Source organism: Tiliqua scincoides, chromosome 9 (assembly GCF_035046505.1).
Source record: "Tiliqua scincoides isolate rTilSci1 chromosome 9, rTilSci1.hap2, whole genome shotgun sequence".
Taxonomy (NCBI): Eukaryota; Metazoa; Chordata; class Lepidosauria; order Squamata; family Scincidae; genus Tiliqua; species Tiliqua scincoides.
In genome coordinates this window covers 24,863,812-24,876,426 of record NC_089829.1, presented here as the reverse complement: position 1 = coordinate 24,876,426, position 12,615 = coordinate 24,863,812, and the positions used below count along the sequence as shown (strand labels likewise).

General features: G+C 42.5%; 1 protein-coding gene across 2 annotated transcripts in view; it reads right to left on the bottom strand.

The window, feature by feature from the left end:
* Positions 1–12,306, bottom strand: part of ZCCHC14 (zinc finger CCHC-type containing 14) — a 34,378-nt gene extending 22,072 nt beyond the window's left edge. Inside the window, exons 1-2 of one of the 2 annotated variants that reach the window (XM_066637666.1) lie at positions 11,446–12,306; positions 6,356–6,491 (exon numbers count right to left, since the gene is read on the bottom strand). In XM_066637666.1, the coding sequence (XP_066493763.1) occupies positions 6,356–6,491; positions 11,446–12,009 (700 nt within the window). In that variant the 5' untranslated portion in view covers positions 12,010–12,306. The remainder of the gene's footprint in view (positions 1–6,355; positions 6,492–11,445) is intronic. The other variant, XM_066637667.1, reaches the window with a different exon arrangement.
* Positions 12,307–12,615: the final 309 nt, after the last annotated feature.

The following is a 12,615-nucleotide window of genomic DNA, read 5'->3' as shown; positions in this document are numbered from 1 at the left end:
CTGCCAATCAAGGGATCATCTCCTCCAGTTTATAAAAGCTGGCTGCCCAGCTGCTTCATGGCAATGCATACCCATCAGTAGCCAGTAGCTTTGGCAAGGCAGCTCTAATCAGTGGGCTGCTTGCTGCCTTCCAGACACCTCATGGATGCCAAACCACTTCAGATGCCGGCCCATTCTTCTTTCCCTCAGCAACTCTTCTTCCTAAGAACTTTAAACAGCAGCCTATTACCTATCTCATTTGGACTGAAAGTTAAGCCAACACCAATCATTTATGTTGAGTCTCTTCCATAACTGGTCTATGCTGCAGAACACCTGCACCAAGCCAACATGCAAAAAGAATAATTTCCAAATCTAAAACAGTCCTGTCCTATCTCCATCTGAAACAGTATATAAACTGAAATTGTTTGAGTCACATAGGGATAATCTCTTAAGTGACCTTTGTGATTTATACCACTTTATTTCAGCTGTGCGTGTATATGATGTAATTTCATCAGTGCTGCCCCTTCAAGTTTTTGATAAAAATAGCATAGGCATGATACACTGGTGAAATGGATCCACTCAATGCAGTGAGGTAATGCAATAAATCAATGGCCTTTCCCAAGGAGTATAGCACCAGGAGTTAGAAAGGAGGGGCACATAATTTCTACTTGGTCCTTTTTCTTATTTGGAGAAAACAATAACACTTACTCAAGATCTGATTATAGCATAAAGATTACTCCAGCCAGGAAGAGAGAAACAATTACAGCTGGTGCTTAGTCATTACCATATAGTTAAACAAGTCATTTTACTGCTTTCTTCAGCCAATGACACATGGTAGTTAGTTTCACCTCAAAAGTCTATATACCAAGGAGAAGAGCTTCAAGCTCCTTGAACAGACTTGGAATTTGATCTCTATTGCTCCATCTTGATCATGCACTCCTGAAGCAGCTCAAAAGGCTGCATTGCCATTTTAAAGTTTAGGCTTAAAATGCATAAGCTGCCTTATTCACACAGACAGCATCAAACCTTGATACAACCAGAAGGACAAGTATACAGGGAGACCCTCAGTATCTGCGGGGGTTCCATTCCTGGAACCCCTGTGGATATCTAAATCCATTATTGAATCCGTGGGTTTTAGGCCCCAAACCTTCTGACCCCCCGACTGGAGCTGTGCTCCAGCTGGGTTTGGAGGGCCTTCTGAGGACCGAAAAGCACAACTCTGGCTTTTGGTTGAAATCCAAAGGCTTGATTTTCAGTTCTCCAATGGCCTTCTGAGGGTCAGGGAGGCCATGCATGGGCAACAGGTGGCCCATCCCATGAGTTCAGAATTCGTGGATATTCAAATCCACAGTTACTGAACCCACAGATACCGAGGGCCACCTGTATATCAGAAGCCATTTAAAATACTTCAATAGCATATACATCACTAAAGATGTTGACCGAGATCAACAAAAGTCAGAATTTGGGGTCAATTAAATGCATTACAAAGCTCAAAATCCACATTTTGTTTCAGAAAAAGATGCACCAGTGCTTTTGCTTGCTTACACATACACGTTTTGCACGGATCGCTCTGCCTCCTCAATTAAGGTTTCAAAAGAAAATGGAAACTGCTCTTTAGTCCTGGCCAGGACTAAACATCTTTCTTAATCACGCTGCTATGCTTTCAACTCCTGCTTCACAGTCAGACTATACTAGTCTTGATCTATGCTTTATGGGCGGCTGTTCCATTAATCTCCTGGACTGTTATTTTATCACGTTATAGTCCTCTTAGGCCAAGGTCTGCATGCTACAGGTGTTCATTTACAAATGATCTTTTTTCAGTAGCACTTGCTGCAAGATTTCCTCACAATGTGAGACTATTCACATGAATTAGCTAACCAGTTTTGAATTTCAAGCTGCTTTCAGCAAACTGCAGAAATGTACTCTCCCAATTCTTACACGAATATTATTCTCCTTGACTTTAGTTGATTTGTACATATATCTGCACTGCAGCCACCGTCTTCCAAAAGGAGACCTATGCCTCCAACATAAAAATCAAAGTTTTTACATCCTGCCACATACAAGTGGTTCCATTCTGCATAATTTGCTATTTCTACTGCTTGCGAATGACCATAACTTTAACCTAAAACATTCAGATTCTTTAAGCTACCCTTGTATGGAAGCAAGATGCATATTCAGACAAGAATGTTGGCGTACGTGAAAGTAGTCAGACTGCCTGGTAAATGATTGGCAATTGTATCGAAGAATAAGTCCTAGAACAGAGACAATTCAAAGGACGATACTTCTGCATCTGTTAAAAACATAACCAGACAGTGCAGGAAAATAGCCTATGGGGGGGGGGAAATCTAAGGGACAGATACTATTCTGAAGTACAATCATTATGCCTTAAAGAGGCATCCCCAGTATTCCGTAGATCCACCCCCCCATGCTCATTAGCATTGTTTAGATGCTTGCTGGAGCAAAGTGTTTCTTTTACAGGATGTTATAAGCTTGCATGCTTATAGCATGTGCAGGCAGCCTGAATGCTTGATGAGATTAGATCAAACATTAACAGGAAGCAGTTAACTTCCCTCTTCCTGTTAACGTTCGATCTAGTCACGTCAAGCATTCAGGCTGTCTGCACATGCTATAAGCATGCAAGCTTATAACATCCTGTAAAAGAAACACTTCGACCCAAAAAGCATCTAAACAATGCTAATGGGCATGGGGGGCTTCAGTGGGGCACAGGGATGGGTTTCCCCATATCCACGGGAGGCCCTGGATCACCTGCATAATATATATTAGATGCCTGGGGACTGGAGAAGGGAATGGAAGCTTCTGCCCCCAAACAGAGGGTCCCTGGAATGTTGCACTATTGCCTCTCAGAACAAACACCACAGCAAAAGGAAGATAAGCCTGGTCCCCATCATTAGCCAGAGAATGGAACAGTTGCAGAGAGTCTGCTCACCTCCCTCTCCCTACTGGAAAAGAAGTCTGATCCAACTACCAATTGCTTAGAGACTGAACAAGTGAATGGAAGTATCATTTAGAGGACTATGGGGGTCCTGAATTCTTTTGTATTATTATAAGTCACTTTGAGGATCATTTTAACTGAAAGGAGTATAAATCCATACATTGCTTCCTCTACATACTACATATTTTAGAATTTACTAAAGATCTAAGAAGAAAGCAAGCCATATGTGATCCATATATACTTGCTCATGTAAAAGGTATTTTGCCATGATTACATGACCTTGAAAAGTGCCATGATTTTGACATTGCTGCATACTCATTACATCTGTGTGTATACAAAAAAATATGATTTCAGAAGGAGCCATGTGCAGCAAGGTAGTTATAGGGTTAGTTTTAAAGTGTGTTGTACATCTTACCATACTACTGTAAGAGCTTCCTGAAAGCTAAATTCATTTCAACATCTGGTTTAATGTATTCTATCCCACACTATGCTTTGGAAAATATGCTGTGGTCAAGACCACATCTGGTACAGTGTTAAAGAGACAGACTACAAACACAGTGCAACACTACTTACACAGTGCAACTACTGCTTATAAGTTGCTCACACAGGGATGAAGCACTTTTGCTCTAAACTTCAAATTTCAAGGATGTTATTAAACTCAACTCTGGTTCCTCAATAGCAATGAAACAGGAAGAATTTTCACATTTACCACCTACTGAACTGATGAATTTTTATTTTCTATTTTTAGTACATAGATCTTAGACTAGACTCCAATCAGTCACCGCATCATTATCAGGGATAGATTCCAGTTTTGTTCTGGGCAAGTGTTTCCATGAGTACGAAAAGACTATTTTCAACTCTTTGGGGAATTGTTACAATTTCCCATGTACACAAAATGCCAGAAGCCAGACTTTGCCACAGACAAAACTTCTTGGAGTCGTTTAGTTTAGTCAAAATTAACTTTAAAAACACAAAACTCAAAGTTTAGTGGCCACAAAGTTAGAAAAAACGCAAACAGTATTCACATAGGAAGTTATGCCTATAGTAAAGGCCGCCTAACAGTTTCCATTACAAAGCACCAGCTGTGTCATAAATATGAAATGCAAGTTATTTTAATTAGATTCTACACAAAGAACAGAGTTCTTAACTGGGCGGGTAGGGAAAAAATACTGGAAACATTCTAAAAGGTTACTGAATGGCTTTTATAGATTGCAAACTTTATACTTAAGTTGCCTTGTGAGGTTTTTAAGCTAAAAGGTGGACTACAAATCCCTTAAATAGTAAGGTCTTGATGCATTTCTTAGAGTGAGTTAAGGCTCATTTCTCAAATGCCACAAACTAAAATGTCAATGCAAGCAGAAAATACCAGCCCCTCAGACACACTGCTACAGAGGTATACACTCTAAAGGAAAAGCACATTACAAGTATGAAGCATGTCATCTTCAAGGTGGGAACTGGTCACCCAAGTGGCATATTTTCCAGTTAGAGTAGAAGGAACTGAACTGACACAGCAGTGGAAAGCAGCTTTGGGTTGTTCAAAGTGGAAGAAGTTCATTCAAGTTCTGAAAAGTCAAAAGAGGGCTCTGTCCTAGTTGTCCAAGACAGGATGTCAGTTTAGCAGTTGCTATGCAAGTCTCTTCTTGTGCTACAGCAGAAACTAAAGCAGGAGAACATGACCTGGCTGTAACTCTACTTGCAAGAACAAGAACTAGGGAAAGCAGATTTGTACTCAATCAAGATACAAAGCAACCAGCGTTAACAGCACACTCCCATGCATCCCTTGCCTCAACCACTGGTTAGATAGTTACAGTTTACATCTGTTGCGGGTGTAAGAATGATTGAAAGATCGGTGGAACACTCACACCTGTATATTAATAAAACAAAGAAGTGCTGGTTATGCCTGTTGGTTAACTAGAAGCTTGGACTACTTTAATGTACATTAAAATGCTATTTTAATGTTTACATGGTTACAGAACCACAGAGAGATTGATGATTTGTGTCTAGCTATAATCCAGAGAGAATTTGTTCTTCCTCTAATACAGTATTACTATTTTACTAGTCATGGTAAAAGAGATTAATCACACTGCACTAGGAAAAAAGACATTTGTGGTTGTGTATTTAACTCTCAAGTTCTCAACAGCAATTACAGATAAGTATGCTGGTGTTCGAATAGTCTGCTTCAAGTTCAGTGGTTCCCAACCTTTACTCAAAGGTTGGGGAACCACTGAATAGTTGCAGGGAGTGATGGGGGATGGCGACTCAGAAGCAATGGCACTTCTTTGATTGTGCTGCTGCTGCCGCCACCACGAAAAAGCGTTTTAAAAAAACATGCCTGGAGGTAGTACCAACCTCCAGAGGGTGCGGGGGAAGTGTCAGGAAGTGCTTAGCGCATGGCTTTTCAAACCGGGGCGTCACAACATCACAGCCTGAAGACCCTGGCCTCTGCCACCTTAAGGGGCGAGGGCAGCGAGGAGGCAGGGAGGAGGCAGCAATGCAATTCCCAGGATCATGTCGCTAAGGGGGCAGCAAGGGGCTTGGTTGGACTTACCTGAGCCTCCTGCAGGCTCCCAGGGATGCGGAGAGCCCTGTGCGAGCATCTGCAGGGCTCCTCAGGTCTTCAAAAGTGAAAACAGAGGAATCACGCTCCACTTCCGGTTTTGAGGAGGCGGGGCGTGATTGCTCCATTTTCACTTTTGAAGACCTGGAGAGCCCTGCATCCCCAGGAGGCTGCAGGAGGCTCTGGTAAGTTCAGTCTTCCCACCCCCACCCCACAAGGACTTACTGTGGGGCTCGAACTCCTTTGGAGTTTGAAAACTGCTGGTTTAGGGGTATTTTCGGTAGCCCTGGGAGCTGACTCTCAGGTTGGGAAATACTATTCTAACTTTTGCAATTTCACTATCTAGGTTTCAAAAGACAAAGCTAAGGAAGAAAGTCAGCACAAACTGATTCCAGTTTTTCAGACCAATAGTTGGTCTTTGCTACTGAACCATATGTTAACTGGAAAACTGGATTTTAAAAGTCATCTAGGATTTCAAAATTTCTGCTGTAGTTGTTATACAGAAGTAAGTATTGAAGGAAATAAACTTACCAGTGTTATAGAAAAACAATGACATGTATATATTAGACACAGAATTCTGGACCAGAACTCCTTCCAAACAAGTAAATCAGGTGAGCCTAGAATCTGCTGGATGACTAGTTGCTACTGGAGACCAAGTTCAGAAATGCAGATAACACCTTAGCATTAATGAGTTTGTCAAGTCTGATTTAAATGCATAAATTGTCCCAATATACCTACATTAATTCACTTCTATTTAGTGACTAATACTGGAAACACTTTAAAAAGCTAGAATCAATTGCAGATAATTTTTACAGTAGTAAGAAAGATATCATTTCTCTTGAAGAAAAAAAAAGATTATACAAAACCTGTAGTTGCACCTTTAGAGTGTTTCCCTGAAGACCTTTTAGGTAGTGACTCCTCAATGGAATGTGCAGATGTATGTAGTGCATTTTCTAAACTGTTACCGATGCTGTTTATGGGGGTCTCAGATCTTGCAGTGACCTGGAGAGAGGGGGGAAAACAAGCAATTTTACTACTCCAAATTAGAACATTCTTAGCATCACCCTAGAAAGAACTCTAATAAGCTATTAAAAATCGTTAGTGGAAAGCATGTTTCCCATTTGCAAGTTCCTTTGTGTGTGACAGAAAATGATCCTGTACCCCATGATGCAGATTTGCGGTATCCACACAATAACAAAATGACAATAAAAATGACAAAAAATGATACTCAAAATGTAACACTGCACCACGGTTTGATGTCACACATGAACTGAACCAATAAGATAACCTACGAACCGTTTGTCTGTACTGGTTCACAGCTATACTATGGCTAATTTTACCATTCTTCCAACAGCGAACAGGGACCTCGCTTCCTCAAAAATCCATTCTGGAAGATGTTAGATCCTGTTCTCATTTCACAGCCACCTTCAATCAATTCAACAGGTAGGCTGGCTTACTGTTCTCAAATGTGCATGTAAACCAAAAACCCTGATCAACTCCAAATGCAGCACTTAATACACAATTAATATTCTTTTGGTTGAGGCTTGTTACAACTGTTTAGTAACTTCAGCACCTAGTGACAAACTCTTTGATGCAACATATAGTTGAGATTCCTCAGGAGGAGGAAACACAATGAAACATCAGTTTTATCTTCTGATATTCTCTCCTTTTTAAAATTACAGAATGCAACAGTAATATGCCATTTCACAATATACACTGTCCTATGAAACAATTCATCACTCCCAACAAAGACCTCAGTAGTACTTTTTTCCCCTACTTCTAGGCCCAACAGGATTTCTTCCACACACAGCCCGCCACATCCAGGAGGAAGCAGCCAGCCTATGCTGGGGTCCTGAGCTCACTTGCTCACCTTTCTAAGAAAGCCCTGAAGTCCAAACAAGCTGTTGCTTCTCATCTGCCCAAATTTCCTCAATCCCAATTCCAAGAGTCAGTGGATTCCTTGCCACTTTCCAGCATTTCCCTCTTCCCCCAGAAAATAAATGCATCAAGGCAATACTTGGCCACTTGGCAATGCTTTGGTCCTTAGAAGACACCCAAAGCCACTTTGTGAATTTAACAGGCACACATGCAGCTTGCCTGTTAAGAAAATGCAATTTTCCCAAGTTATCCAGGTTCCACTTCTGTACAAAAATAGTTGCCATGGCTAACCTTAATTTCGAGCAGCAAACAGTGTTCATCCCAGAACAGTTAGGTGTTTGACCACTGATGGAACACAGACAGGTGTGAATAAACTGATAACTGGCAAGACCTTGTTTTGTTTTTTAACATTAACAAATATTTTTGACAAGAAAAGCAGGTAGAGACAAACTTTGCTTTACGAACAAGCAAACTACTGGACAGACACATATAGCAGATAATAAAACCAAGACCTCGCTTCAAGGACGTTTGGGTAAAGGCTCATCACTGAAAGTCAGCACAGGAATTCACCACCACCACCACACGAACTCATCAAGATGAAAAGTTGCAAGCAAAGAGGATAGTACCCCAGAGATCTCTTTAGAAATGCATCACATCAGTTTAAATTCATTTAAATAAAGAGCAATACACCTTGCAGAAACTGTATCACATCACATTTTTTCAAGGTTTATACAGGTGGAAATTAGAAAAATTCAGGGGAGCCAGTGAGACAAAATCCAGTTTTGCTTCTAAAACTTAGCAGCATTCACATTAGTCATCCACATAAGGAATGTGGAGCTTTAACTGGACTTTGACTCTTATAGGAGGCTATTATCTTTAAATAAGGCAACTTTTTAGGTCCAATGAAAAACTAATACCCCCAGACTTTTATCCACTGTTAGATCAGCATTTGCACGCTCTCTACCCTCATTGTGCATATCCTCCCCCTCCCCCCCCCGTCCTGGTTTGCTTTAACTGTACCATTGGATTATGACTGCATTGGTGTTAACTATGATTACTGTGTAACACAAACCAGATTTCTTTTCTTAACTGGAGTCTAAAACAGGGCAGCAAATTCTCATTATGAAGGAATCTGGTATACGTAGTTTGCACCAATGCAAGATGTAATGCTATATATCTCCATAGTTAAAGCAAATCATGGAAGGGGAGAATTTGTACAAAAGAGAGTAGAGTATACAGCATCATCCAGACCCTTTAACATTCCTAATAGTTACACCAGCACCAGGTCTTTGTAAGAGGTTTAGACAGCTCACTGTCAACTCAACAAGTTTCTCAGAAGAACCACTTCATATCTTTTTACAGAGAACCACCATGTCTACAGTTTCCCTTTTTGAATCTCTTACTACATATTAGAACTCAAAATCATAACAGCATGATAGTAAGTGTTGCTCTTGATACAATCTTTTAAGTCGATTCGTAGTATCCAATTAAAGCACTTGTACAGTACTGAAAATATGTTTCTGCAAGACTCTCCTCTAGAACAGAAAACTGCAGTAGTCTCCAATATATTTATTTATCCATATTACTGGATATTTAATTGGCAGGCTTTAAGGAACGCAGATGGGGACAACTACTGCTTGGGACAACTACTGTTTTCTTCTAGCTCTAGGGGTTGAAGATCTGGATTACAAGCCCTTTAAAAGCACAACTGCAAACTGAAGAAACTTCAGTTATCTGCTTAAGGTCTGCAGTGCAAATTCCAACTGTACCTCCTATAGTACACAATCATGTTTTTACTACAGTCATGAATTGTGAAACAGTGAATTGAGAAACTGGATTTTCTTTATTGGCCTCTAAAATCCACAGGATGTCAAGAAGAAGCTCTTTGTTTAGTGATTCCCCAGCCCCAAGTTTCGGGATTCCCCTTTCAAAGCCCAGTTCATCTCAGCACACTTTCGGCTGCTCTACACACCCTGACTATGCCATGAAATGCATCTCACTTCCTATCTGGCAAGACTTCAATCAGAAGGTGAATTTCTTTTTTCCTCACTCTGTAGTAAAAATTTTTATACAAACATGATGAGGTGGCATTTAGTTGCCTATAAGCAGTACTGTACGTTATACAAGTGTGTGAATAAGTCAGCACACTTAACACAGTACTTGGGGTACAGCTGTGTCATTTAAGTGATGCCATTTGAGAAAGCTGCCAGTTGCTCATCGAGCAACAAGTTTAAGGCAGTGATTTAGCTTTAAAAGTGATACATTTAAGCAGCTACTGCTTTATAGTCTCAAGAATTCAGTTTCTTAAAAAAATGAAGCTCTCTTCTTCGGAAGATTTTATGCAGAAGGTTATGCAAAATAAAGTTCCCGTTTTTTGAACACGCAATAAAACAAAATGTACAAAAAATTGTGGATATCAGAATTCATCAATACTATACACTTAATTATAGTTTGATATTAAACCAAGAACAGATTTTTTCTCTTCTGCACTAACTTGGAAGTTGGTTTCCATTAAAGCGAGTGTTGACTACAATCAAATAGATCTTATTCATGCAAAGAATCCTTATCAATCTCTGAATGGACTAGCTTCCCTCAGCCCCTCTGAACCAAAACTGAATTTGCACAGCATGTCCCCAAGAGTAGAACTTGGAAATCCATCACATTTGATATATTTCTCATGTAATTTTCTTAGTTCTTTTACCAAGTTCATCAGGTCTATATCATGGGGCCACAATGATAAAAAGGGATTCAGCTTGCTTTGGGTCACTTCCAATAGAATCAAACCTGAGAGTAAACTGCCTGCATACAAGCTGCTTCTCTAATTATACTTCTTCATAAGGATTTCCAATGGCATCACAGTAGCCATTTAAAAACCTCATCTCAGCTTATTGATCCCAGATATTTTGACACAAGGGGGGAAAAAGGCATGAGACAGTATCAGAATGCACATAGACAAGATCACATTCCTTTAAGACAGCAATATTCAAGGCGAACATACTATAAGATATCTGCACAAAACAACTCCAACCTGCAGCTCCACTTCATTAGAACCAAGTCACACAGATTAACTGAAGCCAAAAAACAACTGTAGTTCAGGTTTGCGAAGAGCCTCATTGCTTTTACAGCTACATGGAACAGAGACTGAGGTTCTGACTACTGATATATAAGCAACACAACTTTCCAGTCCCATTTCCTTCAAGTCCCAAATCCCTCTAGTGGGACTGCTCAGTTACTCCACATTCAAAACAAGGGACTATCTCTGCTCCTCAAGCATTAGCCTTTCCAGAGCAGGAAACCAATGTTGCAGTCAAAGCTCCTCTCAAAAGTGGTAGAAGCAATCAGTTATCTATGCCACTGTGCAGGCACCGCTCTCCTTGTGACTTGCTGTAGACCATTTTCTGACTGAACAGTAGAGAATGCCCAAACCCAATTACGATTTAAAGGAGATGCCAACTCCTAGTGGAAAGAGGATGTCCATATCTGTAATCAGGGATTAAAAAATAATGATGAAGAGGGGATAATTTAGTACCTGCCATTTTCTATTTCTCAGCACGTCAGTGTCAGATGAAACTGCACTTGTTGAACTGTTGCAGACACTTGTCAAGGCCAAGTGTTGGCAGCCTTGATATGAATCTTCACCCGAAGCATTCAGTGATCCACTCATCACCATCACAGTTGTGTATACATTGACTACTCATGCTTCAGCACTCAACAGCAGGATAGAGATCAGTACTGAAGGCTCCAGAGCTAAACTGAGCCCCCTAAAAAGTGTTGATCAACCACCTCCCCAGCTGACAGCAATCCTCTGTCCCCACCTGCTTTGATGTGCTTCCACAATGGGAGGAAGCAGATTCACGCATGCAAGAGGAGAGAATTTCAGGCACTACAGACAAGAGAGGAAAAGAAAGGATGAAATTACTGACTTACCAGCAGAACTAGTTGCCAGCCACCATGAACTATACCAGCAAGGGACTCTTTTCTAGCTAAATTCTAATGGGCAGACCTCCCCAAACAGGGTAGTATTAACTGAGGTTATTAATTCTTGGCCAGGAAGAGAAGCCTAGGATGCAGTACCCACCTTGTGGCAACCAGGACATGTTCCCATGGCGCTAGCAGTGGGAGTGCTGGGGCTCTTGCTGGTACTGGCAATGATATTCTGGATCTTGGTGAGCTCCTGCCTCAACACCTGTTTCTGGTGGAAGCTGAAGGCAGGATGGTTGGAGGCCATAGTGAAGAGTAGCAAAAACTCATCCCCTGTCCGTCCTTCATTAAGCTGCAGTCCATAGTTGTGAATGACGGAGTCAATGTGCGTGAGGGTACGAAAGAGGACTCCAGCTGCTTCCCGGTGGGATGAGCCCAGAAGTGCCAGCGAAACCAAGAGCTTGCTGCGCACCACCTCATCTGTCAGGTTGGTGAGACTGCCCAGATCAGCCGGGTTGTTGGCCTTGATCTCAGAATCCCGCAGCGAGTGGTAGTCCTTGCGGGCCAGGTCCTCCAGGCAGGCACCCAGGAAGCGCAACTCAAGGGGGATGCACAGGTCCAGCAGGCCGCAGAGGAACTCCACCCGTTGAGGAGAGGGCAGCTCAGAAAACCAGCGGTACACACTTTCTCTCTGCAGCCGCGGGCACCGCTTCTCTACCATGCTGCTAGGCTACCTGCCACCAGAGGCAGCAGATCTCCCTCCTCGGGCAGAGGGCAACCACCACCAAGACCACGTTGCACGTGTGTGCACCCTTTGCCCCCCCCAAAGGGCTCAAAGCAAGGGGAGGGGAAGATCAAGTGCTAGGGACACCCCCTCCCCCCAGAGACAAGCCACCCCTGCACCCTCCCTGGGTTTTTTAGGAGGCAGCACACACACACCCCAAAGGGATATGAACTTGCTACACAGAGGCCCCCACCATCACCACCCCCTAAGACAGGAGGATGCCCAGGCACTAGGGATGGGGGAGAAGTGTGGGGGGAAGGAAGCAGGAAGGCAAGAGAAGATGCCCCCCAGCAAGGATGTGGAAGGAGGGAGATGGAAGACAGAGAGCAAAGGACCCTCCCACCCTGAAGGAAGGGGGGATGCAGAGGGCGGGGCGCCCCAAGGAAAGGGGGAGGAGAGCTGGTGGGGTGGGGGAGGGGCGCAGAGCCCTCCACAAGGGGGTGGCTGGGTGGGGGGCGTCTCAGGCGTGCACACAGACCCCTCCCTCTCCCCCAGAGGGTCTCTCTCACCCCTCAGAGGCTGGCCTAGGCCCGGGCGGGCAGC